Source organism: Galleria mellonella, unplaced genomic scaffold, assembly GCF_026898425.1.
Source record: "Galleria mellonella isolate WM207_F2 unplaced genomic scaffold, CSIRO_AGI_GalMel_v1 utg65, whole genome shotgun sequence".
Lineage (NCBI taxonomy): Eukaryota > Metazoa > Arthropoda > Insecta > Lepidoptera > Pyralidae > Galleria > Galleria mellonella.
In genome coordinates this window covers 13,077,375-13,100,373 of record NW_026442138.1, presented here as the reverse complement: position 1 = coordinate 13,100,373, position 22,999 = coordinate 13,077,375, and the positions used below count along the sequence as shown (strand labels likewise).

At 32.0% G+C, this 22,999-nt stretch overlaps 3 protein-coding genes across 3 annotated transcripts; 1 reads left to right on the top strand and 2 right to left on the bottom strand.

Moving 5' to 3' along the window:
• Positions 1–764: 764 nt before the first annotated feature.
• On the bottom strand, positions 765–11,064 carry LOC113513365 (WD repeat-containing protein 20). Its single transcript, XM_026897358.3, has 3 exons — positions 10,528–11,064; positions 9,294–9,476; positions 765–7,709 (listed from the first exon to the last, which is right to left on the bottom strand). Exons 1-3 carry the CDS (start codon positions 10,807–10,809, stop codon positions 6,378–6,380), a joined length of 1,797 nt encoding a protein of 598 aa, XP_026753159.1. The 5' UTR covers positions 10,810–11,064; the 3' UTR covers positions 765–6,377.
• Positions 11,065–12,656: 1,592 nt separating this feature from the next.
• Positions 12,657–14,535, bottom strand: LOC113513364 (HIV Tat-specific factor 1). Its single transcript, XM_026897357.3, has one exon. It carries the CDS (start codon positions 14,372–14,374, stop codon positions 12,746–12,748), a length of 1,629 nt encoding a protein of 542 aa, XP_026753158.2. The 5' UTR covers positions 14,375–14,535; the 3' UTR covers positions 12,657–12,745.
• A 1,464-nt stretch (positions 14,536–15,999) lies between these two features.
• Positions 16,000–21,824, top strand: LOC113513367 (uridine diphosphate glucose pyrophosphatase NUDT14-like). Its single transcript, XM_052900483.1, has 4 exons — positions 16,000–16,377; positions 17,237–17,447; positions 18,309–18,385; positions 19,309–21,824. The coding sequence occupies exons 1-4, from the start codon at positions 16,188–16,190 to the stop codon at positions 19,464–19,466; spliced, it is 636 nt and encodes a 211-aa protein (XP_052756443.1). The 5' UTR covers positions 16,000–16,187; the 3' UTR covers positions 19,467–21,824.
• The last annotated feature ends 1,175 nt before the right edge of the window (positions 21,825–22,999 follow it).

Here is a 22,999-nt window from a genome sequence, read left to right as displayed (position 1 = left end):
ACTTATTAATTAAATCTTAGTGAAATATTAGGCAATCAAATATTTATTCTTTTATATATAAAGTGGGGTGAAAAGATTAAATTAATAACGAGAATTATGGCCCCATTGCTAACATTCCTATTAGATCGTTCTCCATGTGTTTCTCCTATAAACCATCGTGGTTATTCCTGTTGAATTGCGAGTTGACCCTGACTTACCAGAGGGAGACTTTGTACAAAAGTCGATTGCTTGGGTACCTCTATCCCATTCGTGTTTCAACCGTGAAGCAGTTGTTTGCATGGCTGTGTTTCGGTTTGAAGGGTAGGATATGGCGTGAATTTACTGAGTACAGAGAAATAACATCTGAGTCCTCAGGAATGGCAACGCATGGAGGGCATCATGGGCGAAACAGTATACTCTGTTATGTCCATGGTACTGCTCATGTCTATAGGCGACGGTTACCACTTTCCAGGTGGGGCGTCAGCTTGTTTGCCATTCTAAGTTGTATAAAAAATAAAAATAAAAAGACTTCATTTTTACATATTACAGTCAATGGTATCCCACCCGTGGAAACCAATTTTAAATTATGAAGTATATTTAAATACGTTATACCGAGTCTATGAAAACAATAGCGTAGGCGATTTTTTTAAGAGATGAAAGTGGAATGTTGGCGCCACCTGTACTTTCTTCCAGTTTACATCAAGGCCTTGACCATTAGCACTGAAGCTTGTTGCCATAGTAGATCTATTAAAGGATTTTTTAGTCATAAAAATAAAATTCTCAAAAAGGTTTTATTTGTGTATATTTTAAGATTTTTGTATATTATTTAAATATTACACATTTCCGTCTCAGGCGAACAGGTTTCGTGGTTACACTAAATAATTTTCACTGAAAAATAATAAGTGAATTGGCAAGTTTCCATTCCCATTCATTTCAATTTTGAATTTCGAAAGACCACTTCGAATATAAAAAATTCAAATGCGATTTTTAAATTTAGAATACACACACACAACCCTGTCTATAGTTTAATTTCCTTGAATAAAATAACATGATTCAGTAATTAAATACAATCAAATAATACATAAAAATGTGTAAGGCCACAAAAAATAAGTTTTATAAGTACAATAATTATACAGCAATATTCCCAACATAGACACTAACTGCGCATTTTCACAAAAATACATAAAACATGTTGTTTGCAAAATCTATTTTTATGAAAACGATTGTCATAACATCTATACAGGAAATATTTATTTTATTATATGTATGTATCAAGTATGAAGCCTTGTACATGTACAATAAACGATGTAGGCTTATTTTGTTTGACGTGGAATTTTTTTAGAATTAATTTTATAAAATTTGGATATACTTAGAGCCTTTAAAATGTGGTACTGTAAAAGGATGAAGAAAATTTGCAGGAGAGATCGAATAAGTAATAAAAAGGGCCTGTTTAGGGTTAAGGAAAAGAGACAAATTATAAGAACTATTGAGGTCAGAAGGGAAAAATTGTTTAGACACTTGATACGACACGACGAACATATGAACATTATAATAGAAGGTGAGATAGAAGGAAGGAGGGGGAGAGGGAGACCGAGACAGTTACATCAGGCAGATCAAGGAAGAAGTTGGTGTCGTGTCGTATCAAGAGGTGAAGAGACTCGCTGAAAATCATAGTGAGTGGCAAGAACTCCACCGACAAGAGTGCAGCTCTTAAATAAGATAGATAAAAAATTAATAATACATTATACATTTCTGTTCGTATTTGATTTTGTTGTAAAAAAAATACGTCTACAATTGTACCTTGGCTGGTCTACGTAGGCCCTTATTAGTACAGTCGTCTGCATTAACATGTAAACACTTTCTACTTTATCACAATATGAATTTATTAGGGTACCTAGTAAGGTCTATTTTGAGGCGCTATCTCTCTAAATCTATCTCTAAAATTAAAATTTAAATTTGATATCACAGCGAAATTTTCATTATAAGGACCAATCTATACTTATAATAAATCTATAGAGGTCAATTCTATACATGAAATATACTTCCAAAATAACTATCAGGGGGTCATTAGTGATCGATACTGATGCAAAAGAATGCAATCAGTAAAATTTTTGTCTGTCTGTATGTTCAATATAAAAACAAAAACTACTCGACGGATTTTAACGAAACTTGGTACAATTATTCTTCATACTTCTGGGCAGGTTATAGTATACTTTTTATCACGCTACAATCAATAGGAGCAGAGCAGTTAAGGGAAATGATAAAAATGTCCACCCGTGCGACGCCGGGACGGGCCGCTAGTATAAACTAATTTTGTAATAGATTTCAGTCAAAATTATTATAATTTTACTTTATGATGTTCTAAGGAATAGTAACCTCGCAAATAGTTAATATAAGTTTTGCACTATCAATAAAGTTACTATGACGAAGTATTAAAATGTTTATATGTTATTGCACGCGACTGTACTAGTTCATTCTGTAACTATCAGAATACGGAACAAACAAGAAGACTTGGAAAGGAAGAAAAAAAAAGGAGAAAACACAAAGGTAGGTACTACGTAAATCGTTTGAGGGGCAATGCCCTACCTTAAAACGCCCAATGCCCTACACTGAAATAAAAGGCTCCAAGAAAATTAGACTCGCTTTTTCGAAGTCACTTAAATGTGATTTCTGCCCTATCAAAAAATTGTTTTGCCCTACCTTACACTTGGGTCTAGCTACGGCCCTGTACTATTGGAAAAACAAATATAATTAGAACATAAAACTTTTTGTCACTTGCCATGGGCATATTAGAGGACCTTTAATTATATTTAATAGAACTAAAACTATCACCATGCTTGTCTAAAGATTTACTAAATAGCAATGAATGTATTTAAACTGCGTTCCACAAAATAAAAACCGACTTTAATTGTTGCAAAGCTAGTTATTTTGGTTTAAAAACTAAGCTATCGAACCGATTTTGATAAAATTTCTATCTGACATCTCTGTAAATATTCAGATAAAAACAGAATTTTCCAAATCGTTTTACACCTGAATTATAAGGTAACAAACACAAAAAAAATACAATCGAAACGATAACCGCCTTATTTTTAAAGTCGGTTAAAATATAAGGTTAGCAGAATTTAAATATGAATCGGTTCTATTTAAATTTCAACAAATTGAGTTGTCACTTACGTACAATTTCAATGTTTGTAAATTTTTATGTATTTTTTTTCAATAAAACGGTATGAAAAGACGTATTATACACTATCGGTATACTAAATAAGACGTTATACGCAATACACATAAATAATAGCATTTTAAAAACTTTAAATTACAACAAATAATTTAATAATAATACAAGGAAAAATTGTCTATGTAAATAGTTGTAATATATTCCTATTTCAACGAGTAACTTAAAAAAAAATGATGCTTATAAAAAGGCCTTTTAAAAGTATACTTTTATGGGATACGCCCATCGAAACCCTTGACGATAGTAGGGAGTAATTAATAAGTCTTCCCCTGCAATCAGAGTAGACTGGACATACCCACAGACCTAGCATTGACAATGGAAATGTCAGCACAAGTAATACGTTTCTACGATGGGTAACTTGCCAAGGATAAAAATATTAATTTCTAATATAGCAGCATTCCTTTAAACAGGGCAAGAAAACTTCTTCAAGGCCACAACAACATATTACCGCCAGAAGCATGTAATAGTATGTCAGCTTTTCTAATAAAAAGAAAATAAATATCGATTATACAAAATAATCTTTGCTGGTATTTGCCATCGCCATATTGGGTACTGCAACATACAGGATTTTCTCTATCTATGGTATATAGACCGTGAAATTACTGCGGGTAGGTTATATCAAGCAAATCATTATATCTACATAGTAAGCTGTCGAACTGTAGACATTAATTTGTCTATAACAACACAATTTCACTAGGCTCCCTAATAGTAACTAATATAGCTGAATCCAATAACAATATACACAATTCACGCATAATTAAATGTTTGAAAACATCGCAAGTCTTACAGACGCGTCAATCGACACAACAACATTCAAATTGTTTAAAGAAAAATTAAATAAATACTTTACGAGTATAAAGACAATGAAAAGCACACGGGTGCGTTTGCGATAATCCGAGCAATCTTTGATTGCTACGTCCTAATAACTATATGTACATACGTGAGCCGAAGGGAATTCTCCTTAATAATTAAAATATACACTCCTCTATACATTTACAGTACAATCTCATTGCTGCGGCGATCACAAATATCGCCTAGTAACGTATTACAGTAAGAAATACAACTGTATCAAGCTTTCCACTCACAGGACTCTCCTGTATTTATTGTTTAACCCTTTAACCGCCCGTATTGGCTTTTCTTTCATGCCCTTTCCACTTCAATCAATATTATCTACTAAATAACAAGTATTTAGTTCTATGTTGTCTTTACCGTTTAAAGACAGAATATAAAACAAAAGTTTACAGTATTTAAAAATACATATCATAGTAACAAACCAAGTATTCGGAGTAGTACCAAGTATTCGGAGACTTTGTACAAAAGTCGATTGCTTGGGTACCTCTGTCCCATTCGTGTTTCAACCGTGAAGCAGTTGTTTGCTTGGCTGTGTTTCCGTTTGAAGGGTGGGATATGGCGTGCATTTACTGGGTACAGAGGAATAACACTTGAGTCCTCAGGAATGGCAACGCATGGGGGGTATCATGGACAAAACGGTATACTCTGTTATGTCCATGGTACTACTCATGTCTATAGGCGACGGTTACCACTTTCCATCAGGTGGACCGTCAGCTTGTTTGCCATTCTAAGTTGTATAAAAAAAAAAGTACAATGCGAAATTGCAGATTACAATCAAGCGCTAAGGGGCCTTCAGCTGCTGACAACGGTGGCGGTCAAAAGGTTAAATTCATATTGACGAAAAAAAAAATAAGGAATCTCGAATGTCTTAAATATTATGCCTAATTATTCAAATGGATCTCAGTAGAAAGACACTAAACACAGGAGAGCAATAGAGACTTTATAAATATACAAACACGCATTCATTCACAAGCCAACAATCTTTCTAATAATATAGAATAATTTATTACATTCGAACTTCACATGTTCAAGGACTGAATTTCACTATTACCTCTGCAATACAACATACAAGGCCTTCCAAATAACGAGAGGTAAATTTTTTTGTTTAGTTATTTTTAAAATATCCACTAAATATCTTTTATGTTTTAAATAAGAGGGGCGGCTGATAAGTTCGCGACCCAAGGTACTTAGCGATGACTCATCACATTTTAAGAAGTTTATAAATTTTTACATTCCCTTCACTTTATATCTATGAAGTTGCAATTTTAATAAAATTTAATATTACAGATTATGAAACAATGAAAAGCAAAATACAGTACACAATAATAGCATATTCTGCATGGGTCTGAAAGTATATAATAAATTGCCGCCATATATATAAAAGAATTAAGCATTAAGCATTTTCATCTATTTAGGAAGGAACCAAAGAGGATACTAATTGGCAAAGGATACTACACTATAAATGAATATATGACAGTCATATGATATGTCAAATTATAAATGACTGCATTGTATTCCCATGAGACAAGAGACGATAACGCGTAATACCTCTTGTATTGCAGGTGTTCCTAGGCTACGGTAACCATTTACCATCAAGTGGACCGTATGCTCGTTTTCCACCTGTGGTATAAAAAAAACGAGACAAATTTTGATGTGTTTTCTTTTTTTTTTTATCTATAATCTATTATAATTAAAACATTGTAATATATGAAACTATGATAATGGCACTGTACTAGTATTTATATTAAAAGTAGATTTACACATCATTTATGGTAAAATATGGAGGCGAAAAAATCTAATAATGTACCATCTGTAATACCCATATTTGAGCAAATATTTTTTTTCGAAGGATATAGGCTTTGTATTCACGAAGTGTAGTGTATTTTCCTTGAGGGGAATTATATTGAAAAATAAAAAATATAAAACTATACTTTTCATTAATTAAGCACCTCAGGTCGCAAACTTATCAAACCTCCCCTCATAAATATTCTACATGTAAAAGTAATATGTAATTTTTGTAAATGTATATACATACCTAAAAAATAGTAATAACCTTATAAAAGATACTACTATAAATTTAATATTTTAAAAATAACTACAACATAATTTACTATGTATTGTCTATTCAAGACGTATTATCCAAATAATACAATACTCTAGCTAAAGGATTCTAAGAGGATATTACAGGTTGGTTGGACGAGATTTGCACATAAAAATAATTTTAATTGATTGAAGTTCGTTGTAATAACATTTCGTATAAACAGTCTTGAATAGACAACACTACAGTGTATAAGTGAGGGCCAGAGACAGCGGACTAGTCAACGAGGTCGATCTTCTCGAAGCGTCTGAGCGGTCGGGATTCGCCGTTGAGCGAGCGCGCGGGCCGCGCCCACGTGTTGACGCAGCCGTCCGCACACGCCGTCACGAAGTACTCCGAGCGGAACAGCAGCGCCGTCAGCCGCTCGTGGGCCACCTTTTTGCACACCAGCGGCTCCAGCACCGGGCACTCGTCGAACCGCGGGCACGATGCCGTGCCTATCAGCTTCAACGGGTCGAACGAATCGTTCGTTGTTGCCCCTGCCGACTTGCCCCGCAATGCGACCGTGTTCGACGCGGACGACTTCTGCTCGGCCGGCTTAGACAAACTGAAGTTCCGTCTGTGCTCGGACCGGCGGTCTCCAAACGAGAATCCTGCCAGCCGTTGCGTCAGCGAATTCACGCCGAGCGAGCCCGAACTCTCCTCCTTCGCTTTTCCCACGCTTATATTCAGAGTAGAGACGTTGTTGACTTTCGTTTTGGCGGGCTGCTTCGCTCCGGACGACTCGCCGGAGGGATTGTTCTGCCCACTCAGCTCGGCGTGTTTGTGACCTATTTTGTTGGATTTGGTCCCCTTCGCCGGCACTTTCATACCGGGGACCCCGTTCGGCGAGAAGGTCTGACTGTTAGGGGAGAGGTGGGCGGATGCCCGCGCCCTCACCGGCGGCCTCAGCACGTCCTCCGTCAAGTCCCACAAGCACAGCTGCGTGTCCTGCGATACACTACCTAGTCTGTAACATTGAACACTCTCACTTTTCTGTCTGTCGTCCTCGACACCCTCGTCACTTTCGGGATCGGTGAAGCTCACTACGTAAGGATCGAACGCAACCACCGAAACCCACGATCTGTGGCCTTGTCCGCGCGCGACCACTTTCCTTTCACTGAAGCACCAAACAGTCACCAAATCGTCCTCGCCGCCGACTACCACGTATTTACCGTCCGGCGACCAACAAACGCACAGGAACCCTCCGAAATATGATCTCGCCCTACCAATTAGCTCCATCGTATCATAATGGAACACTCGTAAGAAGCCATCCTGCGATGCGACGGCTAGATTAGTTCCACAGGGTGAGAACGCAAATTCGTTGATACAACTGCCTTCTGCACCAATCACCCATCTGTAGAGTGGATTTCTTGTAGATTTTGTTCGACAGGTGTGTATGGAATAGCCGTCGCCTTGTTTGAAGAGCTGGTAGTGTGGCGCGGTGGTGCCACAGGTCAGCTCTTCATTATAGACATACAACTGGCCAGACGCATGCGCCGTGATGAATAGATTGCTCGATCCTGGTACCCACTTTATACATGTCACACGAGTTTTGTCAATCAGTCTCTGAAAGAATTTATAGAACATATATTTATATGAGTATATTTTTACAGTTTTTCAGCAAATGAATAGAGAAGTAATTATTTAAAAGGTGTTATAAACTTATTTTTTAAATAAAGATTAGAAAGGAGGTTATTCTATTTAAATAAAGATTATTTTAACTCCTTTTTATCCTCAGGATTTTGTTAAAGGTGATTGCAGAATTCAAAAATTTGAGTAATTCTATATGCCTATTCAAAAGAAAAAATCCTTTACCATGCCACTTGGCTAGCAATTTTTTTATGAGACACCTCTGCCACAATGACAATAAAAAAAAACTATAGGGGTGTTATTATGATTGCAATAAGTTATACTATGGGCCAATATGTAAAAGCCTAATAAATTTGTTGACCATTTGTCAATCTACCTACATTAACAACATCTTTTAAGAAATGGCTCTGAAATGGTTTAAACTGATCAATTTAAACATACATTTTTTTAACAATTTCATATGTGATGGAGCAATAATTTATAAGAACTATTACACCTTGCCTAGCATTCATGTGAGGTAGAAACAGTTATGGAAGTCTTTTGCCCAGCAATCAAACATTTAGGCCTGATTAACTGACTGTTTTGTTTGTTTCTATAAACTATATTATATATTCACATTTAATATAGATATCATATAAAAACATGACAAGGTAAACAGGCAGACTTATGCCTTGAAAGGATTTCTGCTGCTCAGTCAACTTTAGGAACCCAAAAGGAAAAAGTATCTATAAGGTATATAAAGTGTAATAACTTTCTAATAAGTAACTAATTTTTATTTTATTTTAAATACAATATTTATTCTGATTTTTGTTGAGGCTTCAATACACCAGGGTGGCTATGACAGCCTTATAGTGAATGTCTGAATGTTAACTTTGTTGTGTTTACATATATATATATATATATATATATATATATATATATATATATATATATATATATATATATATATATATATATATATATATATATATATAAGAATAACTATTATAAACAGAAGTAACTCAACTGTCAAGTGTACTTTTTATTGTGTATTGTTTTACTAGTTTTGTTTTCAATTGTACAAACCATCAAACCATAAATAAAAAAAGAAGGTAGATCCTTACTATAGTTTATATATTAGAACAGTTTGTACAATAATAGAATATCAATTATTACTACTAGTGTGGGGGTAGTATTGTATTAGATTGTATTGTAAAATCTTTATTGTATATAATTCAACTTAAGCACTGATAAATTATTTAATATACAATGGCAGACTTATCCTATAAAGGGATCTCTTACAGTCAACCTTTGAGAAGCTGAAAGAAAACTATAGAATGTATAAGGGTAATAACCATACAATTAAAGATAAACTAAATAATACCCAGTAAAAAATTGAATATATAATACAATAAAAACAGCTCTATATACCTACATATGTAAATAATAAAAGTACATGAATAATAATATAACATTAATACATAAATAATATCTTGTGGTCAAGAATGTCCAAACTTTCTAATAAAAGGATTTTTTATTTATTTAATAGATTAAAATTATAATAATGACACTTTCACTTACCTCTTCATTGTACAATTTACTTAATTCTTTCTTAATAGGGTCTATGAGTTGTATTTGGCCGGTAGAAAATCCTATAACTAACGATACACTGTCCGCCGTCATTGTGACAGTGTTGAAGTCATGGCATGTTGGGTTCGTGCCTTTATACATCTTCTTATCAACTGGCTTCGTGAGATCTGCTGCCTGCATGTTTATATTAATATAAGTAAACTTAGCATGGCATAATTAATCAGCTTTGCACGAGTTTTTTTTACCAGCGGAAAACTTTGTATAAAAATTGTTTGATTAGGTACCTCTATTCCATTAGTGTTTCTACTGTGAAACAGTAGTGTTTACATAGCTGTGTTTCAGTTTGAAGGGTGGAATATGGCAGTAACAGGGGACAGAGGAATGTCACCTGAGTCGTCAAGAATAGCAATGCATGGGGGGTATCATAGGTGAAACAGTATACTCTGTTATGTCCATGGTACTACTCATGTCTATAAGTGTTGCATACCACTTTCCATCAGGCCCTCATGTTGTTTGCCATTCTAAGTAGCATATAATTTTTTTTTTATAAAATACAGTTCATATTACTCACTGATAATGTAATTCTCTATATGTCAAAAAATTTACTATTTAATTTTCATTTCCCTACAAGAATATTAGTGCAGATATCACAAAAATACAGATAAATGAAAATCCTCCTATTATAAAAATACTGTATGTATAACTTGAAAGTATTTTTCTATATCATATTCATTCATCTATTTATTTTTAATAAGATTTATATTAATTTTTAATAAATATTAGATACTATATTTAAATAAAACAAAAGTATTGTATTAATGTATTAATACACCCACAACATAACATGCCATATGGAAGATATAGAAAGTTTTCTCTAACTTTATTATAAATGACTGAGATCAAAAATAGCCTATGTTCTTCTCTATAGCAAATATTACTAGCCAAATTCTGACAATGCCTTAACTACCCAACCAACTGTTAAGATATTAAAAAGTAACCAATCCACTTACACATTTTACACACACTTCCACAAAAAAAACAACAATTATTGATGCTTCCCAGCTAGTTTAGTAAAAGGTGCAATACTTTTATAGTTCACATAAAAGTACACAATACATATGAATGCAAATGGTATTATAACATTGTACTCATTAGGTAAATCATAAGAATAAAATTATTGATTGAGAATTCTGTTTAATGTAAACAACATTGAAGTTCAATTTACCTTTTTAACACCTCTGTACACATAAACATACAGTTCTTTTCCATGGTTGAAACATATCCGGTCGTCGGATCCCTGTCCGTCGGAGCCGGGCGGTCCCCCTCCAGGCCCAGGCGGCAGCGACACCAATGACACCCGAACATGTGAAGAACCCGATCCACTAGTGTACCCCACTCGATTGGGCCTAGAATACTCAGAAAGAGTCATCAAGCGATAGGTCCCTTCCCGCGTCACGAATTGTGTCTTCACATCGTCCTTGCCGCCAGAGTCAGGTTGCACAGCCATGTTATCATATTATCTCGATATATTTCATGGATACAGCCAGAGAAGTCCCGTAAAAACTTGACAGTTCAACCGAAATGTAGACATGAATATGCCAGCTTATGCCCAACCTGCATGTTTCGTAAATCCACTATGTAAAATATATTCATTCGAATATAGATAAGTCTAGGCCAAAATGTGTGTTTTTGAATAGAATTATGAAATACCGAATTGATAAATTTGTATATCCAACTTAAGTCAGGTGTCAGACATGACGGCCAGTTGTTTATGGTTTTAATGACTTTTTTTCACTAACAGGAGTTACAGGCTTAGGCAAATTGCTATACATAATAAAGCAAATACATTATCATAGACAAAAACGGTATATACTGCCGCTATCATAGATATATTTAGATATGTATCACCGTTATATTTTATTATTTTAATATTATTAAATATTAGAGTCGACTCTGAAGTCACATTTCTCTGAAATTAAAATTTCAATTTGATATAACAACGAAATACTTAGATAAGGAGCAATATAATTTTTTTAATACATTGAAGTGAATATAATTATAATTTTGTTTTATGATGGTCCATAAATAGTAATTTTACGAAGTTACCAAATTAAAATATTAGATTAAATATTGTAATATAGGTAAAAAATTATATTAGGTTACCAAATTAAATTTAGAGAAATGGCGCCTTAGAATCAGCCAATGACCTTAAAATAAAAAACAATTATCTATTTATATTTATTCATAAAAAGATCAACAGCATATTGCAGTATAACATATATAATAGGAGGGAATGGATTTGTTATCAATACGAATTATTGGTAGCAATATACTTTGTGAGATCGACCTCCACGTGGTCCCCCCTGAAAGCCACCGTGCTGAATTCCAGGTGTATTCATCATAATGAGCTGACTGACCTGCCTGCATATACCTGTTTACCATTATGCCAGGTTTACCATTCCATTATATATTCATTAAAAAACAACAAACATTAAATATAATACAATATTAATGCACATACCTATTAAAGGATACACAAAATGTACTTTAACATAATTAATATAAATAAATAAATAAATGATCATACAGTATAAAAAAAAAAAATAGAATAATTTTAAGAAATTAGGTAATAATAAACTACAAATATAAATGTTACATTAGTTTTGGGAATATATATTATAACCAGAGCTGTAAACAATATTAGTAAATAAAATTAATAAGTATTAAAAAAAAACAGAGTTATCTATTATTATTGTAGTTTTTCAGCAATTTATTCCTAAATTACAATATCCATACATCTGCTTTATATATTACTGTTGCTGATGTATTAGCTGATTTTATACCCATATATTTTTTATATACTTATTGTTTAAAATTCTATATTTTATTTTTTAAATAAATATCTAAAATAGATTTACATACATAAAAAAGCCTAGAAAATATTGCATGTCAATTTTCATTTTCGATCATAATTCTTTGGTAATAAAAAATGCTTTTAATAAACCAAATCAATAGACCGAAATAGTCACACAATTAGCAAATTTAATGATTATAGTATAGTCTAGCAAAGATAATTTACATTCACCACAAAAATATAGTGTATTGTGCCTCAGATTTTATGCTGTAAATTTACCTAGTGCATTTGCTGAAATCCATAAAAGGCAGAAAGTTAGACTAAATTTAATACTACTAAAATTATTTTAGATAAAAGAAGGGGATAGATAAAGGATAGGATGAATAATGATATGAAAATAAAAGCATAAATAATGGCTTAATGGCTGAACCAATTTTTATATTTAATATGGGAATAAGGAATTATTAGTGCACGCACAATCACACTGCAAGTAGGTAATGTATATTTCAATCAAATAAATATAATTTATTAATTTGATTAATTAATGTATTCTTATAATAAAATGTATTATAAAATAAACATAATGAAACTATGCAACTTTTTTAGTTTCAACCATTTCTGGAGAGACTACAACATTAGATTGTTCACTGCTTTCTTTTTCATTATTTTTGTCTTCTGGCTTGCTTTCCTTGTTTTGATCTTCTTTTCCTTCTAAAAACTTATCCCACTTATCTATTCTCTTGCTTATATCTGCATCTGTTTCTGCAATTCTATACTTGGTCCTTCCATCCCATATTTCTGCTGTAATTTGCCTTTTACCAAACCACCTTCCATTAATTAATTGGACCACTGCATCAGCTTCTGCAGGTTCCTTCATGGTAATCTGAGCAACTCCTTCAGGATGCCTGTCATAGATGACCACCTTACGTACCTCACCACATTTAGAACTTTCTTCTCGTAAATCTTGCTGATAGTCAAGTATAAGCTGCACATCCTTATCAAAGTCCGTGGGCTGAAACAAGTTCTTTACTATTACTACTCTCTCATGCTTAGACCGTTCACCGATGAATTTCTCCGGCCGCCAATCAAATAACTTTTGCTGCATTTTCTTTATTTTTTCCAATTCCTTTTTCTTTTTTTTCTTCGGTTTTAGAGCAGGGTTATATTCACCTTTCAATTGGAAATGAGCCCTCTCTACTTTGACCTTATGACCTTTAAAGTCACTACCATCTAATAGTTTCAATGCTAGATCAACAGATTCAATTTTTATATATGTACATAACGCGTCACCTTTGAAACAGTTTTGCTCTTTATCCATATACAATTTCACCTTCATTTTCTGTGTGCTCGGATCCCTTTCCACGAGGCCACATTTCTGCATGAAATTAACAAAATCCTCTTCTGTTATATCCAATGGCAAATTTGATACATACACCTTTGTATTTGTTTCTTCAGATGGTTCAAACCACTGTGGCTCATTTTTTCTTTTCAAACTGGTTGCATCAGCTTTCTTTTTTGCTTCTTTTTTTACCATCTCCTCCTTGCTTTCTTCTTTAGGAGTGTTATCGACAAAACCATATGACATTTGATACAAGGCTAAAAAATCATCATCAACTTTAGGTATCCATGCCTTCTTTTCTTCATCCCAAAAGAATTTTGATCCATCCTGCTCTGTGTACACATGCGTGTCATTTTCATAGCTGTATACCCTACCAGGCACATCTTGTCCACTTTTAGGAGTCCAAGAATTACTCGTTTCATCCCATACATATTTTTGTTGTGTCGATGGATCTGTATAAATAGCTTTTACACCTTCGAAAGTAATGTACGGAGCATAATCACCCCATGCTGTTGCATTACCTTTGCTGTTATCTTTTTTATCAGTATCTATTATATCAGTGTTGGATATTTTATTTTGTTCCAATAGCTCCTCTTCATTTTCAAGGTTTTTAACATTTTTACGAAGGTTATCATCTGTATCTTTTGGATCTACATTTAATTCACTTTTTGTTTCAGTATTCTGACTAACTATAAAATTATCTTCAATCTGCTTGGGCTTTTCTTCACTTTTGCTAACTGACAAATTATCTGTATGCGCAGAAATCGCGGACTCACTTTTTTCTTTGGGCTGTTGGTCTTCTTCGGACAATTTTTGCACGGTTTCACACGAAAGTTTGATAACAAACCCAGGCTTTGAGCTTTTCTCTTGTCTCGACATGTTCACTTCAGTTTATTATCACAACAAACGTTTTAGACTATATTGCTTATAAATAATATAAGCGATAATATTTCATATAAATAAAAATAAAATTTAATTATTCGGTATATAAGTGAATAAATGAGACAATTAGATGACAAGACAGAAGCTGTCATGTCACTTAAATGAGTAACAGAGTAGATCTCAAATCAGAGATTTTCCATTATTAGATCTTAGTATTAAATACCATTAAAAAATATAAATAAAATAAAAATGAATACGATATAATTACATATAAATACGATTCTTAGTTTTGTTGCGGTGCAATGTATTTGAAATTTAATGATCCACAAATGAGTGATATCTACAGCGTACGCTCAATAGGACGCTTTTTTGTAAGTAGTTTTTGTACGCTTGAGGCGGTGATTTTATACAGCGATTCCGCGCGTGGCGATAGAATTTTAATACCTGTATTACATTGCTATTTTTTGATATTTTGTAATATTTTACTATAAAATATTATTTTATCTTTATAGATAGATATATTATATATTATTCCAAATAGTATTATTATGTAATATAATAGATAACATAATTTAAAATAAAAAACAATAAACAATTTCAAATGTTCCGGAAAAAAAATCCACTGGTTTTTAGTTCAGAATAATGGAATTCAATGTTTCAATTTTTGCCACCTTATCCCTTTATGTATATGAGTCATAGTCAAATTTGAGATAGGTAAGCTTGTCTTTCAATAATTTTATTTTTTTCGTTATTAATAACACATTATAGCCTCTAACAAATTTTACATTAAATACAAAAAACATCGTATGAATCAACATCCATTTTAAAATTCAAGCATCTATATTATATGACCAAACAATGCGTATATTATATGACCATTTACGAATTCCTTTATTTATAGACGGTGAACAGTACTTCCATCCTCATTTGTTCCAGTGTACACTGTACTGACGTACTGACTGACAATTAACTGATATTTTAATGCTAAATTGATAACCCCTTTACATTCGATTACTTTGCCTATCAATCTAATCTTATATTTACAGTCTATATCACTTAGAATTAAAATCATTTAATATATTTTATGAAACTAGTTTATTGGATTTAAAAATTTTATACTGTAAAATATTTGGATATAAAGTAATATCTATCAATATTAATTTTTATATTAATGGCGTTTGATAAATCTTAAGAACCTCTTTGATTCAATGGCAGGCAACCAGGCAATATGCATCCCAGCAACGCCTCTCTAATAAAAAAATAATAGAATAAAAAAATAACCGTTTTACACTTTCCTATTATTTTAAATATTTTAACTGTTTTTGAGTGACTAATACTATTTGCAATGGTTTAGATAAGTCTAATACCAGATTCGGATCGTGGTCTCGGTGAGTGCAACAACCAATTTCTTTTTCTTATATTAATAAATAGTTGTTTGCACAAATTTTAAAGTAGTACTGCTAATATGAATATTTTTTATATTCTGTTGTTGCTTTAAAATGCTTGCACAGATGTTTTTCAGTTCTAGCAATACAAGAAAAGTGTCTTCTCTAAGTCATGATGAAAATGTCAATCAATGTCAATCTCAGTTAAATCAAAATTACCAAAAAATTTAAATTATATTACTTAATCTGTAATTAAATCTTTTTTAACCAAAAGACCTGTCTAAATTTATTATTTATTGTGCTATTAACTTCATTTAATAAAGATTTTAATTTTTATTTAAAGAATATTAATTATTTAGAATTATATTATCATTATAGTATATTATTTTCTTTGTATATTACATAAAGGTCCAAGTTTAAAAACCATGGAAGATATCAAAGAAGTTTTCTTCACTCCATTGCCTGACTCTCCTTACGTAAAGCCGTTTAGGTTTAACTTTACCCAGAATGGCCAAAAGAAGACTTGGGACATACTAGAAGTTCATGATAGCGTTGCTATCATAGTTTTTAATGTTACACGAAGAGTCATGATTTTTGTTAAACAATTCCGTCCCGGTATGAGATTTTATTATCATTATTATCCTATTTTCACATTAATATTTGCACAGTGCCCCTACATCCAAGAATTCAATTAGATGCAGTAAATGAGTAACCTTAACGATTTTATGTTGTCATGTCAACTATTCCACTTTACCCTTCTTTATAGCATCACACAAAACTATATTTGACCAAGTTTCTCAGTGCTGTAGGTTAGTGTTGGTGGTGAAAATTGACCTGTAATATTTAGATGTAACATATATCATGGGCAACACAGTGTACTCTGTTATGTTCAATAAACTGTTTATATCTATAGGTGATGGTTACCACTTTCTATTAGGAGGGTCATCAGTTTGTTTGCTATTGTAAGTTGCATAAAAAAAGAGATGGAGGTAATAGTTGTAGTTATTACTTATTTAAAAATTCTATTTTTGAGCCCTTGTAGATCTCATTTCAGGTTAGTGCAACGTTGGCACTAACCTGAAATGAATTTGTATGATGCTAGTGGAGAATTAACAGTAACCAATTTCAAATTTGGAGTCAGTAATTGACCCTATGTAAATAACCACTTCTAGCATACTGTTAGGAGAACTTTATGTTACTCATGCAATTCCATTTTTTAAATGCTTAACTAAATGAATCCAGAATGCACAATATTAATTTCTTATTCTTAAGACCTTTTTCCAGCTTTTGGAGTGAGCTCAATATATTTTTGCTTGTTATTGATTTATTTACTTTTATTATATTATAAACATTCATAAATTTCTCCACAGCTCATTTACCCTCAAATGTATGCACTCATTTTCATATTTATTTTTTGGAACATAAAATTATCTAAATATATAATTACTATTTCAATTAATTGCTTTTGTTCCAGCCATTTATTATAATTGTATAAAACCAGAAGACAGAAAAGCTGAATTCATTGACACAAAAAAGTATCCAGCTTCACTGGGCATAGCACTAGAGATGTGTGCGGGTATCGTAGACAAGGATAAATCTGTAGATGAGATAGCAAGAGAAGAGGTGTTAGAAGAGTGTGGATATAATGTTGAACTTAAAGACTTGCATAGAATTATTTCATACAGGTAAGAACTTGGCTTATTACTTTAAACAATAACAATAATGTTTACAATTAGTGTTAATTTAGAGATTATTTTAAATTTTAAATTTTTGCCTTGTTGACACATATTTATAAATATGTGACTCAATTAATTGATTGTAATTTGTAATCTGTATAATTTATTATTAATAAGTAAATATGTTGACATTTATAAAATATGATGATATAAGTAAATATGTGACATACATAGCATAGTAAAGTAGTACAATTATATAAATTTTGTATGCCAGATCTTGGTGAAAAGTGTGAACAAAATTTAAATATTATATACCATCCTTTATACCACTTTCAAACAAAGTTTTTTTTTTTTGTATTTGTATTTAAATACACTATAAGGAATAAAAAAACTAAAGTTTAGCAAATAAAGAAACAGGTATGTAGGTACCATTTACTTGCAAGAATTTTTCACAACATTAAGTCTCGATAGTGTATTTAAAATATTTAAATTTCCTTTAATATATAAAGAATTAACTTAGATTGATATGAGCAGGTTAGGAGTAAATTTTACATTTAGATATTTACTAGCTATTTTCCACAGTTTTGCCTGTGCCAATCAGTACATAAAATATCCTATGTCTGATGTTAGGATATAACTTTACAAAATATTATATACAGGTAGTGTACTACATTTAATTCAAATCCGTTCAGTGTGTTTTGCAGGAAAGATTAAAAAACAGCTCACACATCCTTTCAAACTTTCGCATTTATAACAAATTTTTGTTGTGATATAAGGATTTAGTGTATTTTGTTAGCTAAGGTGCATTCATTATGAAGAGAATCCCTCTTCATATCAAATCAAATGATAAATTAGAACTCTAATTTTCAGGTCTGGTGTTGGTGTACAGGGTGCTTTACAAACATTGTACTACTGTGAAGTGACTGATGATATGAAGACAGAACAAGGTATGCAAAAAAGGGATACTTTAGGGATATTTGTTTACATTATTACATGTATCACATCTTCATATTTAGAAATGATTGAATCAAAATGTTTATCTAAAGTTACTCCTCTCCATCTAAAGGTTGCCTGGAAAAGATGGTTTTTAGTGGTAAGGCCACCCATTGTTTTCTCACTGTGATTATTTCTTATAATTGTTTGTATCTATAATAAGTTTACTATTGCAATGTTTTGGAGAAAACAATAAAGAGTATCTATCTATGTTGTGTAGTAATGTCATACTATGTTTATGTACAGTGTTATATGTATGAACTGTATTAAAGTTATCCTCAGCGTCAGTAAAACGTAGACTAATCTCACTATGAGATTTCCCTGATGTATAATTGATGTTAAAGACAATATAGTACTACCAATACCAGTTTATAAAACTCTCCTATCAATTGTCCAACAGATACATCTAGACCAATGTTTCCCAACGTGGGGCCCACGCCCCACAGGGGAGCAATGTGATAGTTAAGAGGGGACAATTAAAAAATGGACTCGAAGCGATTTTAACCCTCTTGCTCCGAGCCATTTAAATGCAATGCTAGGAGTAAATATAGGTGTCAAATTTAACAAAAAAAAGTAAATAAAAAAATGCTATAAATATTTATTAGGTATAATTTCATTTGACATTACAAAAATATCAACTGGGCGATTAGAGTCGTTAAATAAAAATTTTAGAAATGTTCAAGTGGGGCATGGCACAAAAAAAGTTGGAAAACACTAATCTAGACAGAGCAACATGTCCTAATTATTTGGGTAACAAGGTGTTGTATCACTGACTTTTCTTATACTGTGATAGCACTTATGGCAATAGCTTCACATGATGACAATGAATTATTATTAATTTATCTTGAAGATTTTAATAGAATTTTGCATGTTACAGGTGGTGGAGTAGACGATGAGATAATAGAAGTAGTAGAGAAGACAATACCAGAAATTGAGGATATGGTCAACTCGCCTGGCCCACTGACTAGTCCACCAGCTTGTCTCTTTGCACTCATGTGGTTCCTACGAAATAAAGCTGACAAATACAGGAAGTAGGTGCATAATACTGTATTTGTGTATTAAAGACGAGCTTCTAATGTTTGGTGTTTTGACAAGCGAGTCAATGAAAGGTAAAAGGTACCTTTGAACTTTACCAGCTTGCATGTCAAAACACTGATCGTGATTATTTGTAAAATAATCGATTTTCAGAGGCTTTGCTTAATGTTTAGATAAATATAGTTTGCTAGAGGCATATATGTATGTTACAGACAAAGTTAGGTCCATAGTTGTCTGTGATAGTATAACATATTGGAGAGATTAACGACTCATGAACTCATTTCCTATGTTTACTGCAACTATACTCAACAATATATTTATTCATTCTTGATTCATTTAAAACAAAATGTATTGGGATTATTCTCATACTGGAATGTTATAAATATAATTAGCAAAATTTATTCCTAGTTATTAAACAAAATTTTATCACCAAACTTATCCAGTGCCTAGCAATTTTGCCGTTCCTGGCAAAAATATTTGCCGCCCTTTTTAATGGTCAATTGTCCTCGATTTTGCAATCCATTTTTGTTAACTGGTCATCCTTTGTGGTCTGTGGTGGGCGAGTGAATAATTTAAAATATTTCCCAAAGACAAAATCTAGAAATTTGTGTGAGAGTAATACAAGAATATCGCATAATATAATTATATACACAAAAAAATATTCTCCCATTTTTGAAGTCGGTAAAAAAATAATATGGGCGTCGATTTTTGAGCTCTAGAGGATCTTCTCTACTAATAATAATTGACTATAATAAAGTTGTTTGCGCATTAGGGACCCCATCGACGCGCAAGCATCGACAGTTTCTAATAATCCGCATATACATATAAAGTATAAATATAACACATCATGTTTTATACCACGTGATCATCACGCCACTTCACGGCTTATATTCCGTGTTTTGAAGTGTTAAGAAATATTTTCGACGAATAAATATGAGTTATATTGTTTTTATTTATATATAATAAATCATTCCTATATAAGAATTATTTTTGAAATAAATACTTAATTCATATATGTTTTATTTTATTTTGGTACAAAAAGACATTAAAAAAATTATGGTTACATTTTATATGTTATATATATTTTATATGTTAATAATGGAAAATGTACTTTTTACTTGAAAAACTGTTATTCAATAATAATTAATTAATGTAGATTTTTTTCAATTATACCCATAAATTGCTATGAGGTTAAAGTCAATTTAATTTAATTATTAGTCAATTTAATTATTATATATAATTTTCTTATATTATGTTTTGTATAATTATGCGGTATAATTAGATCCTTTAGAGGTCAAAAATAGACAAAAATAATTTGGTGTAGTTACTTTGTTATGTAGTTGTTAGAGTTTTTTTTTATTTTGTTTAAAGAATGCTACTTTATTTCCAAATTTAAAAAATACGAAGAAAATTACTTACTACTGTTAACACAATACAGATGAAGTTATGTAGATTTTTTTTTTTAATTTAGAAAAAAAGAATATGTAGATTTATGTAAACAATAATATTTTTTTTTAATGGATGATAATAGAATGGTAACCCCACCCGCGCTATCGGTATACACCGGCGGGGCACCAGTGAAGGATGATAGGTGAGGATGAAACAGGCAGTCAGCCCATCGTGACGAATTCAACAAGAATTCACGATGGTTTCCAAGGGGAACCACGTGGAGGTCGACCTAATAAGTCATACTGCTAGGAATGGGGCTGTCAAACTCCATTACTAACAATCCCTTTCCCCCCCACAATAATATATTACAAAAAGTATTTTTCTATGTACAAAATATCACCATGTTTTAGTATCCAACAGACTACAGTATGGGGTTCTGCAAAAAGAGATAAAGAGGTTTCTTCAGGGTTGGCAAGGCGCGCGTAATACCCCTGGTATTGCAGGCGTTTTAGGCTACGGTAACCGCTTACCATCAGATGGGTCGTATGCTCGTTTGCCACCACAGTGGTATAAAAAAAAAAGTTATGTACAAAATAAGGATTAATAATAGACGCGCGAGAGAGAAGCGTAATTTATTGCATTTAAAATGTTATTTTTGTCGTTCTAATGTTTATCATTTATGAACAGGGTTCGTTTGTATTTTTGTGGGCTTACTGTGTATTTTTTTTATGATACAATAAAATTGTAATAAGTTTCATAAAAATGTAAAACGTCAAATAATTATTAATATATTTTATCTACATGTAATGGAGTTCTTTTTTTTTTTGTTAAAGCCTAAACTAATGAATTAATTGATTTATTCTATTAGTCTAGGCTTTTAGAGCTAAAATATATTCATTAGACGTTTGTAATTTTTATGGATAAGCAGTTTGTATATATTGTATTATAATAAATGTCATTATATGCAAATATCACTTTTTTTTTTTTATTCGTCATTAATCAAAGCTGTAAAGCTTTGGATCTTTCCTTATTTAAAATACTCATCGTACATGATTGACCGTGATAGTCTCTTCACTAATACAAACCACAGGGAGCCTTTGTACAAAAGTCGTTTTCTTGAGCATCTCTGTCCTATTTGTGTTTCTACAGTGACCTAGTTATGTTTCGGTTTGAAGGGAGGTGTATGACAGTGAATTTACTGGGTACAGAGGAATAACACCTGAGTCCTCAGGAATGGCAACGCATGGGGTGGTATCATGGGCGAAACAATATACTATGTTATGTCCATGGTACTGCTCATGTCTATAGGCGATGGTTACTATTTTTTATCATCAGCTTGTTTGTCATTCTAAGTAAAATAGCTCATTCCTTAAAACTAATGTTAGTATTCATTAATAGATTCTATAAAATTTCTTTCTTTAAATTACCAAAAATTATAAAATAAATTACATTATATATCTGTACTAACGACACTACATAATAATATGTATACATCAGTCTTGGGAGGCTACTAGCAGTCACAGAAAAGGGTAAAATTATTATAAAATTCAACTATAAATTCCTACAAAACCTTGGGTTATGTACAATTTAATAAAACTTTAATACGCGCAATAATACGTATGCTATGCCAATAATGGCCATGTTTGTATACCTGCTCATTTGGCAAACGTTTAAATAGTCTATATGGTTACGAGTGCGGTGCGGACGTGGTGATTTAAACTATTTTTCTCCTGTGCCTTTTATAATCGTTCCTCATTTACAAATTTTTATCTTGAACCATTTCCTAATTCTCTCTTATGTTTATTAGCTCATCCTGACCTGATATCATATTTACAAAACACTAGCTTTATTTTTTAGTAATAATAGCATAAAAAAAAACTTAAAACTTCAATTAAAGATCACTAGAAAAACCTATCCCATATATGTTCCTTTATTTCCCGTTTGTTGTAAGTGGCCTATTAGGCAACACTAGTTCATTGCCAAATTAAATAAAAAAAATTGCTATGACCACAGATAATATAATACTATACTATGACATATCTATGTATTGCCGTTATCGTATTTTTCATCATAGATATAAAATTTATTTTTATAAAAGTCGGGAAGTATTGCAAAGCAAACAAAAAATGCAAAATTAATGGTTA